Below are 24,701 nucleotides of genomic sequence, written 5' to 3'. Positions count from 1 at the left end.
CTCCTGCACCCATACCCCCTCCTGGACCCTGCACCCCAAATCCCTGCCCCAGATCACAATCCCCTCCTTCACCCAAACTCCCTCTCAGACCCCACACTCCCTCCTGTACTCCAATCCCCTATCCCAAGTACCCTTCTGCACTCAACCTTGTATCCCAGACCCCTCACCCTCTCCATAGAAGTGCGGCCCTTGACCACTTGCCAGAATCTTGGAGTTGCCTGTGGATATGGCAGGGAGTAAGCAGGCTCTTCCAGGGCCCTGAGTTATGAGGGAGAATACAGCAGTGGGGGAAGTTCTGCCTGCTGAACTCCTTTCCTGAGGGCAGAAGAGCTGACCGGGAAAAGGGTCAGGGGGAGGAATGGCTGCCTGAGGCCGTTGTCAAGAGGCCTTAAGTACAGCCCACCTCTGGGAGAAGGGCTGGAACCTCCTGAACAGACAAGAAACTGACCAGCACTCTTGCCTGGACCCAGAGATGGCAATGACGTGAGCCGCTTAATAAGTGAGTTGCTCTCTGTAGAGGAGTGAATAAATCAGGTCCTGCAAAGAATGGCTGAACTAATCTGGTGTGAAAAGACCCAAAGGTTGCTGAGTGCAGTGGGCCTTCAGGTCTGTGACATGGCCACACAGTCATAGGTGAGAAACCTGATGAATTAAGTATCAGAGGGGTAGCCATGTTAGTCTGAATCTTCAAGAACAACGAGAAGGCCTGTGGCACCTTATAGACTAACAGATTTATTGGAGCATAAGCTTTCGTGGGCAAAGACCTACTTAGTCACATGCATCTGACAAAGTGGGCCTTTGCCCATGAGAGCTTATGCTCCAACAAATCTGTTAGGGTATGTCAACACTATCTCCCTAGTTCGAACTAGGGGGGGTAATGTAGTCATACGGAGTTGCAAATGAAGCCCGGGATTTGAATTTCCCAGGCTTCATTTGCATAAAGCCGGCCGGCGCCATTTTTAAATGCCGGCTAGGTCGGACCCCGTGCTGCGCGGCTACACGCGGCACGGACTAGCTAGTTCGGATTAGGCTTCCTAATCCGAACTAGCTGTACACCTCGTGTACACCTCGTACACCTCGTGTACACCTCGAGGTGTACAGCTAGTTCGGATTAGGAAGCCTAATCCGAACTAGCTAGTCCGTGCCGTGTGTAGCCGCGCGGCACGGGGTCCGACCTAGCCGGCATTTAAAAATGGCGCCGGCCGGCTTTATGCAAATGAAGCCTGGGAAATTCAAATCTCGGGCTTCATTTGCAACTCCGTATGACTACATTACCCCCCCAGTATATTACCCCCCCCCTTAGTCTGTAAGGTGCCATAGGACTTCTTGTTGTTCTGATGAATTAAGTTCAGTGTAAGGAATAATGCAAACTTTTTTGAAGTCCATCTCTGCTTGAACAGAAAAGTAGACACACCTTCGGTTGTTACAGTAACAACAACTTGTTTGGGGTATTAATAGTGGGCATCTTACGCTTTTCTCTGTACCTCTATTCACCAGAATGATTATTTTTTCTGGTTCTTATAAATGGGCAATGACAGACTATTTCAAAATCATGTTTACAGGCAGGCAGTTTCTACTAAGTAAATACAAAAGAGCTTATCATTTATGGAGAAGATTGCCTTAACTTAAAAAGGGTGCCCCCAAATCATTATTCTATGGAGAATCAACTGCAAATTTAGGTGCCAAAGCTTCTCTTTTGTGTACATTGCATAGAGGTGTATTTTTCAATTACCTCAATGCTTAGTAATTTACTTGTGTGATTTTAGACCCCTTGAATTCTGGCCCTACAATTTCACTAAGAGGTTCTTGAAATTCTAGGTGAAACAGAGTAAAATGTTTGACATATTAAAAGTATCAACGGGTCACATTTAAACTGATTAGATGGAGCAGAATGACAAATTTCTTCTGCAGCTTTTTTTTTTTGGTGGTCTTTGCTGGATCTCTTCAACTGCCAGGGACTCCTTGAAGTCGGGGTGGGGTTGGTAGTGACGGGATGATCAACACCTTGAGGGATCTGGAATTGATTATTCAAATCGGGAGGCTGACTTTCATATTCATGGGCATCCATACGCGTGCTCCCAAATAAGGGAGGTTTGCAAGCAATTGTAGGTCTTGCATTTGCATCTTTCTTGGCTTTGAGTCATTCTGCAGCTTCTATAAATTTGGCCCTTGGTTTATCTTCACCATTTCCCCCCTCAGGATGGATTGTGCACAAAATTGAATCTCCAGAGCTAAAGGAGAGAGTCAAAGGAGGAGCTTGCAAACAGTTTATTACGGGATTTATCAGTTGGTCATTTTCAGTTTTGGTGTTAGTAAAACAAAAACTGTCTGGGGCCTTTGCTATTTTAAGGCTGACTTAATAATGAGCACAATTGGTACAATCGAAACCTGCAGACGCTCACAGCCTAGCAGACACTCAGATAACTTTCCAGATCAGACAAACCCAAAAAGGGACTTTTTATTTTTAAGTTGAAACCTCTTGCCTGCTTCAAAACACACAACTGAGGTAAAATTGTGTTACTGAAACCTACCTAAAGCCATAAACGGTGTGGTCAAGGAATCCAAAGACTGGTTGAGATCAGAAGAAACAGGAAGGGGAAGCCAAAAACAAAAAGAGGGCAAAAATGGAACGGCACCTTGTGACAATGTGCTCATTTCATTTCCGGTGTTCCGGGCATACCACAAGTTAACTTTCTCAACCTGATTTTACGCTTTTATTTTAGATCTTGACTGATTTCTTCCCCTGCCTCCCAAACAACAAATCAGCATCTCCTAAAGGCCTTACATTCAATACGCAAAACAAAACCACTGCAACACTTTAAAACGTAACGTTCAGGTGCTTCAATCTACCTGACCAGGTCCCTGGTTGTGAATCGCAGCTGCCAACTGCTCTGGTGGATACTGTGCTTCTTTCACGGAGCTCCTTCCTGTCTGTAAACACCAGTGGGCTCTTACAGGAGCAAATTCATTGGCGACTGAAACAGACATGGTAGTGAAGTGTGGGTGTCTCTAGGCTGTGAAGCAAGTGTATGGGCTTAAGTGATGGCCAGTTGGACATTCATTGGGTAGTAAAACTGAGTGTAATTTTTACACTGAGGTCATGTCTACACATGGGAGTTATTTTGAAATAGCAACGTGAGCATCCACACTACCAAGCTCGTTATTTTGAAATAACAGACTTGTTATTTTGAAAGAATAACGCCTGCTTGTGAAGAGGAATAGCACTATTTTGAAATTGTTATTTCAGGAGTTATTTCGCAATATCTCACTTTGAAATAATTTCCCAATGTAGACATACCGGAAGTGGCAAGGCATGGTATAGCAGAAAAGTGACAGGAAGATTTAATAGAAGAAGAATAGAAAGCATCCAACTCTTACTTTATTTGGCATTTTCCTATTGCTATTTCTGCTACATCTCTCCCATTTCCATCTCCTTAACATGAAGATCACCCTCATTTTGCATTCCCAAATAGGCAAGGGTTGCACAGTTTATGTCTCTTACATCCCCTTTACCTCCTATTAACAGCCACAGTATAACTTTCTTCACTCATGAATTTTATGGGCCCTGCACCTGCTTACACCTGTGACAGGTAAATTTGGTTCATTCCATTTAACAGTGTCCTGTACTTTTTATTTGCGTCTTACTCATACTTAAATAGCGCCTCTTCAACTCACCGGTTGCAAAGAGTTTAGGTGGAGCTCATCTTTAGCCAAGTATCTTTTATGTCAGGCAGTATCATTGTTCCTTAAAGTATAAAAACCACTAACTCATCCGCTTCCAATATCTATCTAGGACTAATAGCATGTATCAGCACTTGGTTTCTTAGAAGGCCATCTCTGAGAATTGCCTCCCTGGCTTATTATTTAGTTCTTAGATCAGAATCTCCAGGCTCACTGTTAGCACATTAGCAGCCCCTATGGGGCTTGACAAGCATGGTCCTTACTAGCCATGGCTTAAACTGTATCTGCCAAGGGAGTAAGATCTGCTACACGAACATATGCCTGGTAACATATCGTATGGATTTGGTATCATCAGGATGCAGGCTTTTATATGTGGGCTTGCTGACAAAATCCTCTCCCAGTGCCAGCATTTGTCTGTGCACTGAGTCTCTCTCCCTTCTGAGCTGTTCCCAATGGGAATTGATCAGTTTACCTCTTGACCATCTTTTACTGATTTACTCAATATTTAGAACTGATTGGCCATGTTCCTCATCTGTTTCCTATTTGTATCCAATTATCTATTCCTGGCCACCGTCATCTGGCTAAAGACTGCGTCAGTAAAATTCCTGCTTTCTGTTGGGTTCATGAATCCTGGGGGAAGCTAAGAATTCTACTTTCTCCTGCTTCCCACAGGCAATAAGCTATCCTCGATGGAGCCTGATCTCCAGATTCACTCCCCCCCACACAAACTCTCCCTCCCTCGATCCTGGTACTAAGGCACCTGTATCATTTCAACTTTGCAATCCCATTCTAAATGTCCCGATTAGCGTGACAAAGAAAGATGCAAAGCAAACCCACCTCTCCGCAAAGAACTCCTGTCAGGATATGCAGTAGTTGTGTCTTGTGCACTAACACAGTGAGAAGCTGCAGTAAATTGAGTAAGTTGTTCTGGACTTCACCTGTTTCTTTCATTCAATAGAGATATAGTGCCCTTTCCTTGGTTACCATGTGAAAACATCCGCTGTTATTTACACAGTCAGCTGTAGTTCAGAACTAACACAGAAGAGGGCAGTCAAGCATTAGTCTCAAGTGTTTCTGGCCCATGCAAGGGTCTGTAATCTGTTCCCTCACCCATCAACACGTGTATGAATCTTCCAAGATATATTAAGGCTGTTGCTGCCTGTGTGACCACTGAATGGGGGAGGCTAGATCTATTAGTATATGCAGTAGTGCACTATTAAATATATCTTCATGGGCTTAAAGAATCTTCATAACCTTCCAAGTAACTAATTTCCCCATTTGCCTTGGTAGACTCAGAGGAGAAAATAGCATTTTTTATTATAGGACCATTACTATATGGGGACGTGTAGTCATGGAGTCTTTAATAATGTTTACAGCAATCATGCCTTTGAAAATATTTGTTAAAATATTTTAGCAGTGAGCAGTTCCATAGGTTGAATTTCTGAAACTTCTGAGCTTTGTTTATTTAAATTTGGTAAAACTGCTGCATTGTATCAGTTTTGGTAAATTATCATAACACTGTCTTAGTGTTTGACCATGAGTTTTAAAGCGTATAAGTGAACAGTTTTTCTTAAGGTCACATAACATATTCAATGTTGGTGTCTTTAAATTGGAGTAATTAACATTGTCAGTTTGTCTGCTTTGAGCACTGATAAGTGACTGTTTTTCATACCCATTGAAACTGGTTCATAAACACAGTGCTACTTTTAATATTTTCAGCAGTTTGGACTCATTAATTTATTCCAGAAGATTTTAGAATGCTTCACATATTTTGCAATAAATTGATTTAGGATTTCAGTCTTATGCATATAATTGGAGTGTTGCATTCAAATCTGAACCTAAATAGAGTTCAGTGAAATTCAGTTAGCTGTCTAGTCACAAAGACTATGTTTATACAGCAGCGTTATTTCAGAATAACTGACGTTATGCCAAAATAACAAAGAGCATGTCTACACTACAAGCTTTTATTTCGAAATGAAGGTGAACTGGAGGACTTCTTACTCTGACCCATGATAACCCTCATTTTACAAGGAGTAAGGGATGTCGAAGGAAGAGTGTTCTTCCTTCAACTTTCTGCTGTGTAGACAGCGCCAAAAGTCGAATTAAGCTATTTCAATGTAAACTATGCAGTTGACATAGCTGAAGTTGTGTACCTTAATTTGACTTTAGCCCTGCTGTAGATGTACCCGAAGAGACCTGATTCTCCATTACCTTGCACCTTATACAGTCACTTAAATCTATTCAACGTGGGTTTAAAATGCTATTCTATTAATATGGCAGCATTTTATGTTCTACTTGAAAAGATGTGAATGACTACACAAAGTGCACCCTTCCCATTTCTAGCTATTACAAATGAATTTCAAAGACTTTAAGGTTTATTACTATTCTTGGGTTGAGCTCATCTTCTTGCAGATTAAAGTTTCTGTCCCAGTTCTCAGATGCCCTGACCACTTAGAACTCTCATTCAAGAGAGTGGATTTTGGAAAAGAAATATAATAGTGTTAGTGGCAATATGCAAAGAACTTTGTCATGGACAGAGCTTCCGGGCCAGGTGGGAGAATTCTCACATATGCTTACTTACCAGTGAATAACTGCAGTTCTTGGGCAGAATTATACCCTCTTCTGGAACTGAAAGAAGAATTTGTCTCTTAAATTTACCTGGGAAAAGTTGTAAGCTAGAAGTGTTGGGTAAACAAAATAAGTAAAAGGGGAAGAGGGGAGAGATTCTGCGTGTGTGTGTGTGCATGTGTGTGTGTGAAAAAGAGAGTGAGAAAACATACAGCTACTTGCTGTTGAAAAAGTATCTCAAATACACACATACACACACAGTCTCTCTGTCTCTATCTGTTCTCTTCTTTTATTTGACATATTAGCTTCAGTAGAACACTTCTAATTTTTAAAGATGCTTACGGGAGTTTTAATTTCCATTGAGTTTCAATGGGATGTGAAATACCTTAGTACAGTAACTGTGTTTGTATTTCTAGTGCTGAAGATGTGGTAGTCAAAGTGAATGGAAGCCAGCTAACCCCAGAGTACTTGGAAGAAAACGGATTCACAGAACCTATCCTGGTTCCGAAGAAGGACGGATTGGGCTTAGCGGTCCCTGCCCCTACATTCTATGTCAGTGATGTTGAAAACTACGTCGGTACGTATTTGTCTGAGGGTGGTGTGATATTTGTTAGCTGCTGCTTAGTGCTCTGTCATGCCATTTCAGCCTCCCCCTGTCATGGATAGAGCTGCCTGGCCAGCTGGGAGATTTCTCACAGCTGCTCACTTCCCGGGATCAGATGTGCTTCTCTCTGACTGCTCAGCCAGCTCGGATGTCCAAATCAAAGGGTGACTGGTCCGTGGCTGCTCTGTCTCTCCTCCTCTCTCTGCCCGCGTGGTATAAAATCAGTGTCGTTGCATGTGTGTAAAACTGGAATAAACCAGCAGGGAATCAGGCCTCTTTGGGTTTTGTTTGCTTTTCTTGGTGCTTATGTAAATCAAGCTCCTGACAAAGTCCTCTTTAGAGCTCCCCCCCCATCCTCTGCTTCTCTGAGGGAAGGTAAGATTTAATGGGCCAGATCCTCAGCGGAAGTAAAGCAGTGTCAGCAGAGCTAATCCCATTTATACTACCTGAGGATTAGCCAATAATAGCAGTAAAAAGGGTGATGCTAAAATAATTTCAGGTCCTCTTAAGCATCACCAGTAAGGGACAAACACAGGTCCCCTTAAAAATCAAAAACTTGCCTGATATCTGGGTCCAGCTGAGCTGGGTTTGGTGCATGACTCTGTGGGGAGGGCAATGGTGTCTGTGTGACATGTTTGCACTCCTTGGATTTCCTGGGCTGGGGATCCAGTTTGGCCTTGTCACATAAACTCTGTGGCCAGTGTGTCATTTTGCAGCTGATTGTGGCCCAAATGGCTGTTGCAATAGCAAGTTCTGGTCCCCCTCCCCTCCACCAGCACCTCATGCCCTAGGGATCCTGAGCTGCCCAAATTGGCCAACTTGAAGGCTGTTTTGTGCTCCTGGCATAGTGAAAAGGATGCTCAGTAGGGTCAAGGTTCTGTCCTTACAGGCTGTATTCGATATTGCTGTTCCCCTTGTGCACTCTTTGGTACCTCTGTAAAGTGAGTGGTAAATACCGCCATTGGGATTCAGTGGTATCATACCCTCTGGCCGTGTCTAGACTGGCAAGTTGAATTTCCGCAAGAACACTGACGATCTCATATAAGAAATCAGGGCTTCTTGCGGAAATCCTATGCTTCTCCCATTCAGGCAAAAGTCCTTTTGCACAAAGCTTTTGTGCAAAAGGGCCAGTGTAGACAGCTCAGATTTGTTTTGTGCAAAAAAGCCCCGATTGCGAAAATGGCGATTGGGGCTTTTTTGCAGAAAAGCACGTCCAGATTGGCACAGATGCTTTTCCGTAAAAAGTGCTTTTGTGGAAAAGCGTCCATGCCAATCTAGACGCTCTTTTCCGCAAATGCTTTTAACGGTAAACTTTTCCGTTAAAAGTATTTGCGGAAAATCATGCCAGTCTAGACTTAGCCTCTCTGTGCAGGCAAAGTGACATCATAAGGGGCAAGGAGGCTGCCCTAGAGATTTTGTGGCCCTTTCTGTAAAATTACTGTAAGGCTGTGTCTAGACTACATGCCTCTGTCGTCAGAGGCATGTAGATTAGACACATAGGCAAAGGCAAATGAAGCTGCGATTTAAATCATCGCGGCTTCATTTACATTTACATGGCTGCCGCGCTGAGCCGACAAACAGCTGATCAGCTGTTTGTCCGCTCAGCGCGCTAGTCTGGACGCTCCTCTGCCGACATCAAAGCCCTTTGTCGGCAGCCCCGTTATTCCTCGTGGGACGAGGTTTACCGGGGCTGCCGACAAAGGGCTTTGATGTCGGCAGGGGAGCATCCAGACTAGCGCGCTGAGCGGACAAACAGCTGATCAGCTGTTTGTCGGCTCAGCGCGGCAGCCATGTAAATGTAAATGAAGCCGCGATAATTTAAATCGCGGCTTCATTTGCCTTTGCCAAAACAACAAATCGACATGGCTCCGTCGACGGAGCCATGTAGTTTAGACGTACCCTAAGTGTTTGCCTGATGAATTTCTCTTCCTATTGTAGTGCAGTTCAGTGTGCTGGTTGGCTGCTACTCTCCATCCAGAATTGGCTGCATCTAAGTGGTGTTAGCATGCAAAACATTACGGCTTAAAATGGGAACGGCACTAAATGTAAAATGTTGTTGTCATCCCTCAAACTGTAGGGAAGGCTTCCAAACTTCATTATTCTGTGGCAGCTTTTAATTACTAGTTAAACCACAATTGTTTCCTGGGAAAATCCTGTGTGTCAGATGGAGTGAGAACAAGGCTTTTCTTTTCTGTGCCTCTCCAGAGCACTCTGTTTCAAGAAGCAGTGTCATGATATTGAGAAATTGGTTCTGCAAACTATGTCTTAACTAAGGCTGGCAGTTGCAGTTAACTTAAGTGATTAACTCAAAACACATTAACTCAATTAAAATTAATGTTGTGATGAATTGTATCAATTGCCGTTTTAATCGCACTGTTAAACAGTAATAGCATCCAATTTACATTTATCTCCTATATATTTGAGAAAGTTTGTCTGTGCGCGAGTCTCTCTGTTTGTGTGTGTTTGCTCAAGAATGCCTTCTAAGCCACCTTCTAAGCTTCCGCTTATCATACGTTAAGAGGTTGGGAACCTTTTTTGGGTCGGGGGCCACTGACCCATGGAAAAATCATTTGGGGACCTCACAAAAATGAGAAGCAAAAACAACAAACCACGCTCACTGACATGGCCCCTGAATAAGAAGCAGAAGGACACTTCCCCACATTCCTCTCGCACATCAGAGCTTAGGGGGGCTCGGGCTAGTGGATTTTGGGGCCCTTGTAGGTTTCCCCTTATAAGGCAGAGCAGCTGTGTCTACATTGGCACCCTTTTCCGGAAAAGGGATACTAATGAGACCAGTCGGAATTCCAAATGCCACGGGGGATTTAAATATCCCCCACGGCATTTGCATGAACATGGCTGCCGCTTTTTTCCGGCTCGGGGTTTTGCCGGAGAAAAGCGCCAGTCTAGACGGGATCTTGCAGAAAATAAGCCTTTTTCCGGAAGATCCCTACTTGAAAGTAGGAATAAGGGATCTTCTGGAAAAGGACTTATTTTCCGCAAGATCCCATCTAGACTGGTGCTTTTCTCCGGCAAAACCCCGAGCCGGAAAAAAGCGGCAGCCATGTTCATGCAAATGCTGTGGGGGATATTTAAATCCCCCGCGGCATTTGGAATTCCGACTGGTCTCATTAGCATCCCTTTTCCGGAAAGGGGTGCCAATGTAGACACAGTCAGCCTCTGGGTCAAATCAGGCCTGACTCCAGCCTGCAAAACTTGTGGCTCCTCCCCTGCAGCGGGGAGCCAGCACTGACACTCCAGCCCCGTGTGGAGCTGGAGCATCAGCAAGGGCTCCCCATTGTTGCGGGGAACCCCCAGCCTGGGGGGCCAGATCCAGCCCCTGGACCTTAGGTTCCCCACCCCTAACTTACAGTGAGGTAAGGGTCTGGATTTGCCTGGAAAACAGGATGTGCCTGTAATGGGCTTGCTTCTCATAAAACCATACAGAAAAGAGACAGAATTGCCAGGGAGGTGAAAAGGGTTGGCTGGGGATGTGCCCCCCCCGGCCCTGGGACTCCACCCTTTAGTGGGACGGGGGGGCCTGAAGCCCTCCCCCCCATTTGTACAGGAACATTGCTGGCTGTTCTCCCAGGAGGAAAGTACACACTTTGCTGCATTCCTTACGCTGGCTGGGGAGCACAGCAGGGCAGATGAACCTGGACCTGCCCCAGCTGGGGCACATGCACCCCTCCCTCGGATGTGCCTGTTGGAGCTGCAGTGGCCACTGAGAGATGCTTTTCAACTGGCCCAACCTGCTACTGTGAGAGAGGGCTGGGGCAGCCTGCACTCTGAACCCCTCATCCCCAGCCCCACCATTTTATTTTCCAGAAACCAGAAAGTCATTGAGATAAGGACCTGAGCCATGCTGGGTAAATCTTCTAGGTATAAATATTTTTGGATGTTTTTCTACATTTTCAAATATAGGGATTTCAATGACACCATAGAATACGAAGTGGACAGTGCTCACTCTATATTACTGTTTTTTGATTACAAAGATTTGCACTGTACAAAGATAAGCAAAAGAAATGGTATTTTTCAGTTCATCACATGCAAGTACTGTAGTGCAGTTTCTATCATGACAGCACAACTTACAAGTGTAGATTTTTTTACATAACTGCACTGAGAAACAAAACAATTGTAAAAGTTTAGCGCCTACAAGTTTACTCAGTCCCTACTTCTTGTTCAGTCCGTCACTAAGACAAACACGTATGTTTACATTTACGGGAGATAGTGCTGCCCGTTTCTGATTTACATCACCTGAAAGTGAGAACAGAAGTTTGTGTGTCACTCTTGTGGCCATGATTGTAAAATATTTACATGCCAGATATGATAAACACTTGTGTGCCCTGTCCTGCTTTGACTTGTAATTTGGACTCCCTTGTTTCTTTTTTTACACTGCAAGTATTGGTAATAAAAATAATAATAATAATAATATAAAGTCAGCACTATACACTTTGTATTGCCTGATGTAATTGAAGTCAATATATTTGAAAATGTAGAAAAGCACCCAAAATATTTATAATAAATGTAAATAGTCTATTATTGTTTAACAGTGCAATTAATCATGATTTTCAATTTGACAGCCCTAGTCCTAGCTGACTGCTACCTTCTCACCGTGTATCAGGCATACAGCAAGACTGAGGTCCTCTGCCTGTATGAGGGATAAAGAACATAAGAACAGCCATACTGGGTCAGACCAATACTCCAGCTAGCCCAGTATCCTGTCTTCCGACAGAGGCCAATACGAGATGCCTCAGAGGGAGGGATCACAACAGGTAATCCTCACGTGATCCCTCCCCTGTCACCACTTCCAGAGAAACAGAGGCTAGGGACACCATTCCTATCCATCCTGGCTAATATCCATTGATGGACCTAACCTCCATGAGTCTATTTAGCTTGTTTTTGAACCCTGTAAAAGTTCTAGCCTTCACCACATCCTCTGGCAAGGAGTTCCACAGGTTGACTGTGCACTGAGTGAAGAAAAACTTCCTTTTGTTTGTTTTAAACCCGCTGCCTATTAATTTCATTTGGCGTATGTCTAAACTACATGGCTCCATCGACGGAGCCATGTAGATTTGTTTGTTCGGCAAAGGGAAATGAAGCCGCGATTTAAATAATCGCGGCTTCATTTAAATTTAAATGGCTGCCCCGCTCTGCCAATCACCTGTTTGTCGGCAGATCGGGGCAGTCTGGATGCTCTCCTGCCGACATGAAAGCCCTTTATCGATCTCCCCGGTAAACCTCATCCTACGAGGCATAACGGGGAGGTCGATAAAGGGCTTTCAGGTCGGCGCGGGAGCGTCCAGACTAGTGTGCTGAGCCGACAAACAGCTGATCAGCTGTTTGTTGGCTCAGCTCGGCAGCCATTTAAATTTAAATGAAGCCGCGATTATTTAAATCGCGGCTTCATTTCCCTTTGCCGATCAGCCTAATCTACATGACTCCATCGATGGAGCCATGTAGTTTAGACACACCCTTGGTGACCCCTAGATCTTATATTGTGGGAGTAAGTAAATAGCTTTTTCTAATTCACTTTTTCCATACCAGTCATGATATTACAGACCTCTATCATAGCCACCCTTAGTGTCCTCTTTTCTAAGCTGAAAAGTCCAAGTCTTTTTAATATCTCTTCATTGGGACCCGTTCCAAACCCCTAATCAATTTGTTTCCCTTTTCTGAACCTTTTCCAATGCCAATATATCTTTTTTGAGACAAGGAGACCACATCTGTACTCAGTACTCAAGATGTGGGCATACCAGCTTGCCCAGTTTATAGCCTTTGTAGGCAGTATTGTTGAACATAGTTAGGCTTTTTGTGGCTTCTATTGCTAATGATCATTTGCATATTTGCCAGTCATGTCACATTCCCAGTCATCTGGTTGAGTTCTCTCCAAACTCCAGCCTGTTCATAGCTCTTCAGCACATAGCTCGGGCTTTGGCTCCACTTTAAAGTTTAAAGCATGGCCGTGGCAGCACTTTACACTGAAAGTGTGACCATGTTATGAGTGCTGGGAGAGAGCTGTCCCGGCGCTCGATGTCAGCCATCTCCCAGAGGGGAGTAACTAACAGCGCTGGGAACACGGTTCCCAGAGTCCAGTTCATACTGACGCTTTGCAGCGCTGCACCTTGCTGCACTTAAGAGAGGTGTGTCTTTTCCCATCCCTGAGCCACACCGGCTACATCTAGACTGCAAGCCTCTTTCGAAAAAGAGCATCTAGACTACAATCAGTACTTTCGAAAAAGCAAGCTGCTTTTTCGAAAGAGAGCACCCAGGCAGTCTGGATGCTCTCTTTCGAAAAAGCACAGTTTGCATGACATAGCGCCTTTTTTGAAAGAGCACTTTCGAAAAAAGGCCTTATTCCTCGTGAAATGAGGAGTACCGCCGTCGAAAGAAAAGCCGTGTTCTTTTGATTTAATTTCGAAAGAACGCGGCTGTAGTCTAGGTGCAGGTGAAGGTTTTTTCGAAAAAAGTCTACTTTTTTTGCAAAAACCCTGCAGTCTAGACACAGCCCAAGTTACAGCCCTGTGAAGTGCAAGTGTGGGCTTAGCCCTCGCTCAGAGGGATCACGTGGAGACATCCTAAAGGAGCCACCCTCGACCCTACAGAAAGAGCTTTGTAACCACTGCCAAATTGGCTCTTTTTGCCTTCAAGACTCTTGCTCCATTTGCCTTGAGATTCTTGTCTTTCCTTGCACCTTACCCTGCCCCGCCCCTCTGCTACACCACTTACCCTCCTTCCCTCTGCCATGACACCCGTTATGTAGCCAGAGGCTGTGTCTATACTGCCACTTTCAGTGCAAAAACTTCAGTCATTCAGGGGTGTGACAAAAAGTTGCAGTTCTGAAAAGTGCCAGTATAAACAGCGCAATAAAGCTGCCACTCCCTCATTTGGGGTGGGATATTTATTGCTGGGAGATCTGTCCCCCAGCAATAGAGTTGATACGCTGCGGTGCGGCAGCACTGAACTACGGGCAGTGTAGATATACCCTCAGCCTGCCCAGCTCCTGTTGCTGCACTGACTGGGCATCCCTCCTTATAAATATTGCAAAATCTGCCCCTTCACTTGCTGCCAACTAGAACCCCAAATTACTGTGTAGTGTTACCAGCCCATGGTGTTTCACCTCTGCTGTCTCTCCCCCGCCTCACACCACCTTCCTGTAACTTGCCCTTGTTGAGACAGTTGTGCGCAGTGAGGTAGTTGCATTAACAACAGTGTATTAAAATAACCTGTAGTTTACTGTCATTTCCATCCTCTCATATACTGGAAACATATTTTTGCTTGTCCAGCTGCTGTCTTTAGCAGATTTTATTGTTTGACCTGAGTGCTTCTTAGTATCTTCTGGCTTTCTCTTGGCCTCTAGCTAAAACAATCCACCTTCCCAATATACAAAAGGCTCTCTAATAAAAAGCCAAAGGAGAGGAATACAGGCTGTTTAATGTACAGTCTGGAACTGGTTTCTATAGAGAATGGGACAGATTTCTAGTGTCATTTGGCTTTGGAGTTATTCCAGGAGGGAATTTAGCCCATTGTTTTCATGGTGTTCCATATAGGGCATAGAAGAGTCTATTTCAGAAGCAGCAGAGGAGAAAGCAGTTTGTGCAAACCAAAGAGCCAGACAGGTTGTTACTGTTGGAATTATTCACTAAAAGCCATGTTGTGACTAAATAAGTGATTTATTCAATATCTGTCCAAATGTGAAAGCTATAAACAGGGATGCTGGGAGAGAAAATTTAAGGCTATATGTTTAAAATTCACTGGAATATAGGAGAGTAGGGTCATTTTTTAGAACAGCAAAATAGAGACAATGGTAACTTGTTAGCTTAAAAATGGTTATTCATTAAGGGTTGGTATTAGAGCTCCTGGATCTGATGCTTCCCTCACTTACACCATTTTTACTTGGGCAGCTCCACCAACTTCTGTCGAGTTACTCCTGGTTAGTGTTAGCACTGGAGTTCTGGATGAGGTCCAAAGTCTTTCAGATGAAATGGAGAATGTAGGTTCTGGTGACTTGTTTTCTGTATTCAGGAAAAGATGGATTTTTTAGTAATTTTAACAAAAATGACCAGATGAAGTAAGACTCTTTTAGGTGCATCTGTTACTCCAAATGACTTTGCTTTAGAAGTGGGAACAATGCTAGGTGGCCAATCTTTGGCAATAACTAACACTTGGTTCAGTTCACCAGATTAAAAAAAAATTAGAAAAATAATGGAAATAAGAAGCAGTTGGAAAAAATCAATTGTGTTGTATAATATACCCAGTATCCTTGTATTATGCAGTGCAATAGGAGAATGCAAATGTCATTCACATAGGTTTAGTTTAGCACAGCTATTTCATTGCGGGTTTCCATTTGATTTTGATTAAACTGCTGTGGAAATTACATAATGAAAGAAGTAGAGAGATTAAAACTAGCCTCACTGAAATATTTTTTCAGATAAAAAATAAAATAAAATGTAAAATTTAGAGGAGATAAATACAGAAGCTATTGTTAATATAACGGTAAGATTACAATTGCAGACACGAAACAGTCAGGAAATGCAGAAGGTAAGGTGCTCCTAGAAATGTTCATTCACCCACTCCTTGTACATAACCCTGCATTCCTAGTAACCCAGAACTCCATTTCCCCCTTACATTCATGTTTTAGGACCGGAAAGGAGTGTTGATGTTACTGATGTCACCAAACAGAAAGACTGCAAGATGAAGCTGAAGGAGTTTGTCGATTACTACTACAGCACCAACAGGAAAAGAGTTCTCAATGTCACTAACTTGGAATTTTCAGATACAAGGTAAGAGGGACTATTGTCTAGCCTGGAAGCACTCCCCTCATAGAGCACGCTGTCCTAAACGTGATTGGTCTAGTGGAGTTTTGAGTGCCCTCTGTCCTCTCCTGCAGATTTCTCTACTGGAGGAAGTGCTAAGCCTCAGCTTATTGATTTCATAGTGGCTCTGATTCTCCACTGCCTTGCCCCTTGTGTGGTCATAGGGTTGTCTATATGGGAGCCTTACACCAATGAGGTATAGTTATGCCACTCTAACTCCCTGCGTGGATCTGCATCTCGTGTACAAGTGGTTTTTTTCAGTCAGGCTTCAACTCCTTCCCAGGTGAAAATGGTCCGGGGAGTTACACTGGTCTTATGATATAAGCGTAAATCACACATTTAGTTATTCCAATTTCTTTTCCATGTAGATAAGGCCTTACACCATAACATGCTACCAGATAAAAACCCAAGAAAACCAACAATAGAACACCACTTGTCATTGCATGTAGCCCCCAGCTTAAACCCGTCCAACGCATTATCAATAAACTACAACCTACACTGGAACAGGATACTACCCTCCGAGAGGCTCTGGGAGACAGACCCATAGTCTCCTAGGGTATGTCTACACTACCACCCTAGTTCGAACTAGGGTGGTAATGTAGGCAACCGGAGTTGCAAATAAAGCCCGGGATTTGAATTTCCCGGGCTTCATTTGCATAAAGCCAGGCGCCGCCATTTTAAAATGTCCGCTAGTGCGGACTCCGTGCCGCGCGGCTACACGCGGCACGGACTAGGTAGTTCGGACTAGGCTTCCTAGTCCGAACTACCGTTACTCCTCATGAAATGTTTCATGAGGAGTAACGGTAGTTCGGACTAGGAAACCTAGTCCGAACTACCTAGTCCGTGCCGCGTGTAGCCGCGCGGCACAGAGTCCGCACTAGCGGACATTTAAAAATGGTGGCTCCAGTTGCCTACATTACCACAGGGCTTCATGAGTCAGGGGAGCAAGGAGTAGGCTGTGTTGCCCAGGATCACAATGGGCATGTCCACCCCCCCCGTCTCTGATGGTGCGGTCGGGGAAAAATTACCAGCATGCATCTTTGGGAAGAGGCAGGAGTCCTGAAATATGTGGGCGTTGTGCACTTTTCCCGATCATCCGATGTTGATGTCAGTGAAGTGTTCCTTGTGATCCGCGAGTGCCTGCAGCACCATGGAGAAATACCCCTTGTGGTTGATATGTTTCGAGGCACGGTGGTCAGGGGCCAGAATGAGGATGTGTGTTTCATCTATTGTTCCCCCACAATTGGGGAAGCTCGTGGTGGCAAAGACGTCCATGATGCTGTCCACGTCAGAGTAACGACCCTCAGTAGCAGGACGTGGTTGATGGCCTTGGCTTCTTGCATGAGCAAAGCCCTGACTGGATTTCCTCACCTCGAACTGATTCCTGACTGAGCGGTAACTGTCCAGCATGGCAAGCTACCACAGGGTGATGGGCACGCGCTTCTGTATGGTGAGAGTTGCTCTCGGTTGGGTGTTCTGTCACCTGAGGGCAAGGGCAAGCCACTCACAGAGTTCGAGGAAGGTGGCCTGGTGTATGCGGAAGTTGTGCAGCCACTGCTGATTGTCCCATCCCTGCAAGACAACGCGGTCCCACCAGTCCGAGCTTGTCTCCATCTGCCAGAAGTGGAGTTCCACCTGGTCCAAGGGATTGAGGACTGTGCGCAGCAGCAGGAGCACCAGGACTTGGCTGAGCAGGGCCTGCAGGCCACACCAGGGTTTGTTCTCCTTTGTCCTTGTCCTGTTCCTGGTGAAACAAGATGTGGGTATTGTTTGTGCTGCACCATGAGGTGCAGCATGAGAGCCATGAGCATGGCACTGAGTGGCAGCAGCTCTGTCTCCACGGTGGCAGTACTGTGGCATCTGCGAGGGCAATCAGAGCATGACAAGGCACGTGCCCACTGTGTCCCTTTTTTGTCCCATGAGGAGGGAGTGAGTGGAGGAGTGCCTTGTGGGATGCAGGCGTGGAGAGGAGCCCCTGTAAGCACCTGTGGAGGATTTACGGGTGCAAGCTCCTCGCGCCCCCCCCCCCCTTTTGGCTTCCCACCTGACTGGGGGAAGGGGCTCCGCGAACCCACGGCCTTAGATCACTTTCCTCATCCCGTACCCGGGGTTTGTTTGCAGAGTCTGATTAGGGTGTGATCACCTCTCGGCCTCTGACGGCTGAGGGGGTTCGGCGTACCCTTAGACCGGGCCCCCTCCTCCCGCCAGAGGGGGGGGGGGGCCGCAGCGTGGCCATGGGGTTAGGTCGGGCGGGGGGGGGGGGGAGTTCCTCCTGCGGTCTTGTCCACACTGGTCCCAGTTCTCGGTGGGTCGCGGGGAGGATGGGGAGTGGGGGACCCGGGCCCTCCCTCACCACCGGGTCCCAGCTCGAGGCCCTAAGTGGAGCTTGGCGCCCAGACGTCGCCCTCCACGGCGGATGGGGCGGCAGCCCTCAACTCATCTGCCCACGGGCGCCAAAAGGGGCTCCTTCCACTCCCCGCTGACCTGCCCTGGTGCCGGGGTGGGTTGGGGGTCACTCACCGCGCCGAAGCCTCCGGGTCCGTCTCAGCGTGAGTCGCCAGCTGCCGGAGCCGTCCTTCCTGGTTGCCCGGGGGGCTGGGAACTTGGCACCCCTGGAAACCAGGGCCGCCACCTCCTCATTCCCCCCCCTCTAGTTGCCCGGCCACCACCTTTATCGGCGCTGGGGAGTGACGTCCGGGCGGTAAGTCCCGCCCATGCGGCGCCGCCGCCGCCCCCGCGCTCTCCCTGGCGTGTGCCCGCACCTCACTCGGACGCGTGAGCCGGGGTGGCCGGGCCGGTCGCTTCGGCTCGGTCCGCGCCCTCCCCCGCTTCCGGCTCCGGGATCACGGCGTCGGTCCGCGTGCCGCTTGTAGCGGCCCTTTTCCCCCGCGGGGGGGGGGAACCCTTCCCCGCCACCGTCCGTCACACACCTCCCCCCCTTGGAGAGGCGAGGCCCGGGTGGTGGGTGTTCCCCTATCCGGGAGAAAAAGTCTGCGTTTTGGTGAGTCGCCCCTGGCCGATGCACCACCTCAAAACAGTATGGCTGCAGGGCCAGGTACCACCGCATTATACGCGCGTTTGTCTCTTTCATAGAGTTCAACCAAACTAAGGGTGCGTGATCAGTCACCAATTTAAATTTATTCCCCCACAAATAATACCGTAAAGTGTCAATCACCCACTTCACCACAAGTGCTTCCTTCTCTATCATGGCGTAGGTCCGCTTGCGTGGCAGCAATTTTCGGCTGAGGTATAGGACCGGCTGGTCTCAGCCTTGTTCTTCTTGAGCTAGTACTGCCCCGAGTCCCACCTCCGAGGCATCTGTATAAAGGATAAACCGTTTATCAAAGTTCGGCTGTCTCAGCACCGGGGCTGAGGCCAGTTTCTCGTTTAATGCCTGAAAGGCGTGTTCGGCCTGAGGGTTCCATCTCACCCTGGCCGGCTCTGTATTCCTTACTAGCTCCGTCAGTGGGGTTGCCAGGGAGGCAAATTGAGGCACGAATCACCTATAATACCCGGCCAGCCCCAGGAACTGGCGGATCTGCTTTTTCGTTGTTGGGGTTGGGTAGTCTTTCAGGGCTTGTACCTTGCTATAAATTGGTTTCAACTTCCCCTGCCCCACTGTATACCCCAAGTAGGAAACCTCCCGTTGTGCGAAATGGCCTTTACGGGGGTTGGCCGTGAGGCCCGCCTTACCCAGGGCTGTCAGCACGGCGTCGACGTGCCTTAGATGGTCCTCCCATGCCCGGCTGTAGATGACAATGTCGTCTATATAGGCTGCAGCGTATTCTTGGTGGGGTGCCAGTACTCAGTCCATCACCCACTGGAAGGTCGCTGCCGCCCCGTGGAGTCCGAAGAGCATGGTCCGAAACTGGAACAGTCCGAAGGGGGTCGAGAAGGCTGTCTTTTCCCGGGCTGCAGGGTCAAGGGGTATCTGCCAATAGCCCTTTGACAAATCTAAAGTGGTTATATAGGCCGCCTGCCCGAGTCGCTCCAGCAACTCATCCACCCTCGGCATCAGGTAAGCATCGAACTGGGTCACAGAGTTCACCTTCCTAAAGTCTATACAGAATCGGGTCGTGCTGTCTGTTTTGGGGACCAGGACGATCGGGCTACGCCATTCGCTGGCCGATTCTTCTATCACCCCCCCACTGTTGCATCAGCTGTAGCTCTCGCTTGACCGTGTCCCACATCTTCCGTGGGAGGGGGCGTAGGGGCTCCCGCACGCTCCAGCCTACCTCTGTGATGATTCGGTGCAGTCCTAGAGTCGTACAGCCCGGTCTGGTCGTAAGGGTCTCTTGGTGTCTCCGGAGGATTTCTTTCAGCTGTTCCTGTTGTGAGGGGGTCAGCTCCAGGTTCCAGGAGAGCTCTAGTTGTTCCCCTTCTCCCCCCCCCATGGTCCCAGATCCTCTCCTTTGGAGGGGGGCGCTATTAGTAGGGACTCTCGGGGTACCCATTTCTTTAGCAGGTTGGTGTGGAAGAGCTGCGTTCCTTGCCTGCGACCTGATAGCCTCACTTCGTAATCAACCTCGCCCACCCTTTTAATTACCTCGAAGGGCCCCTGCCACTGCGCTAGCAGTTTGGATTCTGTTGTGGGGAGGAGCAGCATGACCCGGTGCCCCGGGTGGAAGATCCGTTGGCGCGCATGGGTGTCATAATACCTTGCTTGGCGCCTCTGGCCCTCCTCGAGGTTTAACCGGGCGTACTCGCCCAGCTGGCTTAACTTCTCCTGCAGTTGGGTGATGTACTGGACCGTCCCCCGGCCTGTCACCGACGGTTGCTCCCAGCCCTCCCTCAGGAGGTCTAGGATCCCTCGGGGCCGCCGGCAGTATAGTAGCTCGAACGGGGAGAAACCTGTAGATGACTGAGGAACTTCTCGCACCGCAAATAGGAGACCAGGGAGCATCAGGTCCCACCCCCGGGAGTCTCTTGGTGGGACCTCTTAAAATCAGGAATAAGGGATCTTCTGGAAAAGGCTTTATTTTCCGAAAGATCCCGTCTAGACTGGCGCTTTTCTCCGGCAAAGCCCCAATCTGGAAAAAAGCGGCAGCCATGCTCATGCAAATGCCGTGGGGGATATTTAAATCCCCCGCGGCATTTGCAATTCCGACTGGTCTCATTAGCATCCCTTTTCCGGAAAGGGGTGCCAATGTAGACACAGCCTATCTGTTTTCCTTGCCATTATTTTTGTATATGTCCTTAAGAGGCCAGCACTAGAATGGTGGGTAGGCACGTCATTGACGGACGTTTAATAAAGTCATCCTAGGCAGCTTCAGACCCTGAACCAGATTCCGATTTCAGGGCACTGGTTCAAATTCAGTGCAATTCCATGTGGAGTTCAGGGTTTAATGAGAGTGGGGTTAGTGACCATAGTCTGGGCTAGTGATGGGCACCCTGTGGCCCAAGGGCTGCCTGCAGCCCAGTAGGGTTCTATAGGGGCCCATGAGACATTTTGTTTCCCATACACAGGGTTGCCAGATTCTGTTGATTTCCATCCGTCTGGTTTTTTCCTACCAATATTGCTAAAGTGACACACCTGAAAAGCAAGGACCCGTGAAGTGAGGTGCCTGCTGACTGCACACAGCACTGACTGTGAGAGCCGCGCGCTCCCTCTGCGTCCAGTCAAAGTGCTGCTGCGGTTCAGTCGCCATACCCCACACGTTCTAGGCACGCAAGTGCAGTGAGCAAAACTAGCCTGTCTTGGTGAGAACAATCTTGCAGCCCACTGAGATGAAGGAGGCCACTCCTGTGACCCACTCACTAGCCTGGGTTGCCCTTCACTGGTCTGGGAAATTCATAGAAAGTGGGACTGCCTCTCCTACCATGTTTGCAGGTAATTTATTATCTCTTTGACTTTGGGTCTGTCCTGACTTTGACTGTATGTGACAGTAACTCTGACCTGAAGCTATGATTCTGCAGTGAAGCAGCAAAACAACCACAAAATCTGACTGAATGCATTTCAGTTTTATAAGCCGTGGAGATGGGGAGTCTCCCATTCATTTCATGTTGTATTTCATGCTCTTAACAGTCCCCTTTATACCTGAAAATATAAATTTACTGCTTTTTGGTTTCTACAACCATATTCAAGTGATAGTCTACCTCAGGAGTATCATCAGTGGGGGAGATGCATTTATGCTATCCTGAACCTTATGCAGCCACATGAATCCTTTAGATTTGCTTTGTACGCCTTCCAGATACTCTAGACATGTACAGTATAAAGAAAATGTCACCTCATCATTACAGAGAAAATGATGAGCTCCAGCAGAAAAATAAACAGTTATGATTTTAGAAGAACATTCTGTCTTGCTGAGAAGAAAAAAAACCCAACAATTAGCAGACTAGAAAAAAGGCAGAAAAATAATTGCAAGTTCATTTCTGTTAATATCCAGCACTTTCTCGCCTGTGTTCCCTTGTATTTATTGTAGTGATTTAAGTTTGTTTCCACATAAAGAATCAAAAGTAATTTCAGAGTTCAATGATTATAAGTATTTTCAACAGGGACTTTACAGTTTTCCACTTTTAAGAGACAACAACGATAGGAGGTCTTTTATTTTCAGGATTGCTGGAGCTATCACTCATCTGCTGGTGATTTTGACATCAACTACCAAATATTTTGTTTCTTAACAAAGACAGTGACATTTTAATTGAATCTCACCCATCATCTTTCACTGCCATTTTAACTGGAACTATGTTATCAGGCTCTGACAGTGAGCATAAATGGCACATGCATGGCAAATGGGAGCATATAATTTTAGATTGGAGTTCATATGCTCTCATTTAAGTGACATTTTCAAGTGCCCTGTGTTGGCATAACAAATATTTGTTCTAAGTATTGACTTGGTTTAAGTAAAAGGTTAATTTAGTTCCAGCGGCACAGTCACTTGCACAGTTCTTCATGTCAGCTTGCAATTGAATGGGCTCAGATTATCTTCCTGAGTAACACTTTCTCCTCATTTGAAATTTATAAGAAATCACTGGGACCAGAACTGGCTCAAACCTCATTATTTGTATTAAAACTGGCTAGCTCACCACGTGCCAAAGGCTGATTTCTCAGCCCGCCTGAATTCCTTCTGTCCATGACATAAAATGGAATGTGCTGACTGTCTGCCACAATACGATCACTAAACCTAAACATCACAAGAGTGACACTGTAAACCGAGAGCTAATTAAACAACATTAATAATGCTAGCAGCACAAGTCCACAGAGCAGTAAAGGATCATCATGTTTCCCAAGGATATTTAAACCCAATCAACTTCTGCTTGTGAACGCTTTTTAGCCTTTTGTAAAAGTGTGTTTTCCATTGATAGGTATGGAGTTACCCCAGATTCAGACTGATGCAATGAGGTCAGAATCCAGCCCTTCTTTTCTGTACGTGATGTTTATTTTGATCAATATTTACAAATTCTTTGTCTTTCCTGTGAAGGATGTCCAGTTTTGTAGAACCTCCTGACATTGTTAAAAAGTTGTCTTGGGTGGAGAATTATTGGCCTGATGATGCTCTGCTGGCAAAACCCAAAGTGACCAAGTACTGTCTGATATGTGTGAAGGACAGCTACACAGATTTTCACATAGACTCTGGAGGGGCATCAGCTTGGTACCACGTGCTGAAAGTAAGGAGTTATGTTTTACTTCCCATTTAACAATTCACTTTCTAAACCAGGGATGGGGAATCTAAGGCCTGGGGGCTGGATGTGTCCCCCAACTTGCCTGAATTTGGCCCCTGAGGCTGGGGGCTCCTCCTAGCATTGGGGAACCCACCCTCATGCTCCAACCCCCCCTCCCCCCACTGTTTCCCCGCAGAGCTGGAGCACACAAAATCTAGACTGGGCCACCCAAGGCTCTGGTGTGCAAGAGGGATGTGGGGAGTGTCTTCTTCTCAGTCAGGGGCCACCTCAATGAGGTTGGTTTTTTTTGGCTTCTTACTTGTGTGTGGCCCCTAACTAATTTTGTGTGTGTGTGTGTGTGTGTGTCAGCAGCCCACAATCCTACAAAGCTTCCCCACCCCTGTCTTAAACCATCATGAAATACTTCTCAGCTTGCTGGCTGAGATACAGTGTAACAGGTAATAAAAATATAGTCCAGGTCCTCAATTGATGTACATTGGCCTAGCTCCATTAGTTGGTGCTGTGCCAGCGTACACCACTGACCAATGTATAAATTACCTAAATCTTCTCTTTCAGAGAACTCGAATAGAGAGTAATTAGTTAATGTTTGTGCAGCGCTTTCTAAGTAGAAATCCTCAATACATGCTAAATATTATTAGTATTATTATATTCTGCTGTCACTCTGATACAATAGGTCTTTTCCATCTCTTCAAAGGTGGACAAAAATATCTACTAGTAATGAATTTTGTAAAAAAATGAATGTAAAAAAGTACTGAATGTAAAAAAAACTTCTTAGACTGTATGTGATTCTGTTTTCTGTCATGTCTTGCTACCAGCATTTTATCCAAACTCATGCAGCAAACCTTATTTAAATAGTGTTAAAATATGCATTCCAACAGCCATTCTGTTGCAGTTTCATTTGGTTTCTGTGTTCAGTGTTTAACGGAATTTGTTTTTCAACTCAGGGAGAAAAAATATTTTATCTCATCAAACCGGCCTCTGCAAACATTTCTCTGTATGAACGCTGGCAGTCAGCAGCAAATCACAGTGAGATGTTTTTTGCAGACCAAGTGGATAAATGTTATAAATGCACAGTTAAGCAAGGACAAACGCTTTTTATCCCATCAGGTGAGTAGTTTGCTAAAGGTGAGTTGCATAGGTGTTCCCTGGAATATTCAAAACACGCGGTGCTTTGTGCGTGCAAGCTACGCCTATTTCTAAAGTATTATTTTCTCAGGGGAAAAATGTTATTTCATGTAGTTACTCAATTGACCTCATCAGATGAAACACAGAGTCTGTGTGCCTTGCTTTTATTGCCATTTACATGCTGCACACTGTACTACAGATATTAGTGTAATGTAAACCAGAGATCCTTATTACTTGTCTGTCCTTTCAATGACGTGGAACAAATATTCTGCTCTAACCACGCCCGT

The 24,701-nt window shown here is 46.3% G+C and overlaps 1 protein-coding gene across 2 annotated transcripts in view; it reads left to right on the top strand.

The window, feature by feature from the left end:
* The window catches only part of PHF2 (PHD finger protein 2), a 180,997-nt gene that overhangs the window by 102,772 nt on the left and 53,524 nt on the right, over window positions 1-24,701 (top strand). For both annotated transcript variants that reach the window (XR_012906578.1, XM_075939694.1), the window contains exons 4-7: window positions 6,666-6,826; window positions 15,492-15,633; window positions 23,088-23,274; window positions 24,234-24,396. Coding sequence is in view for 1 of the 2 variants with exons in the window: in XM_075939694.1 (XP_075795809.1) it covers window positions 6,666-6,826; window positions 15,492-15,633; window positions 23,088-23,274; window positions 24,234-24,396 (653 nt within the window). In the remaining variant the exon portion in view is untranslated. The remainder of the gene's footprint in view (window positions 1-6,665; window positions 6,827-15,491; window positions 15,634-23,087; window positions 23,275-24,233; window positions 24,397-24,701) is intronic.

The sequence above is a fragment of the Pelodiscus sinensis genome, chromosome 11, assembly GCF_049634645.1.
Source record: "Pelodiscus sinensis isolate JC-2024 chromosome 11, ASM4963464v1, whole genome shotgun sequence".
Taxonomy (NCBI): domain Eukaryota; kingdom Metazoa; phylum Chordata; order Testudines; family Trionychidae; genus Pelodiscus; species Pelodiscus sinensis.
Note: the sequence above shows the minus strand (reverse complement) of the source record. Positions and strands in the feature narration are given on the sequence as shown.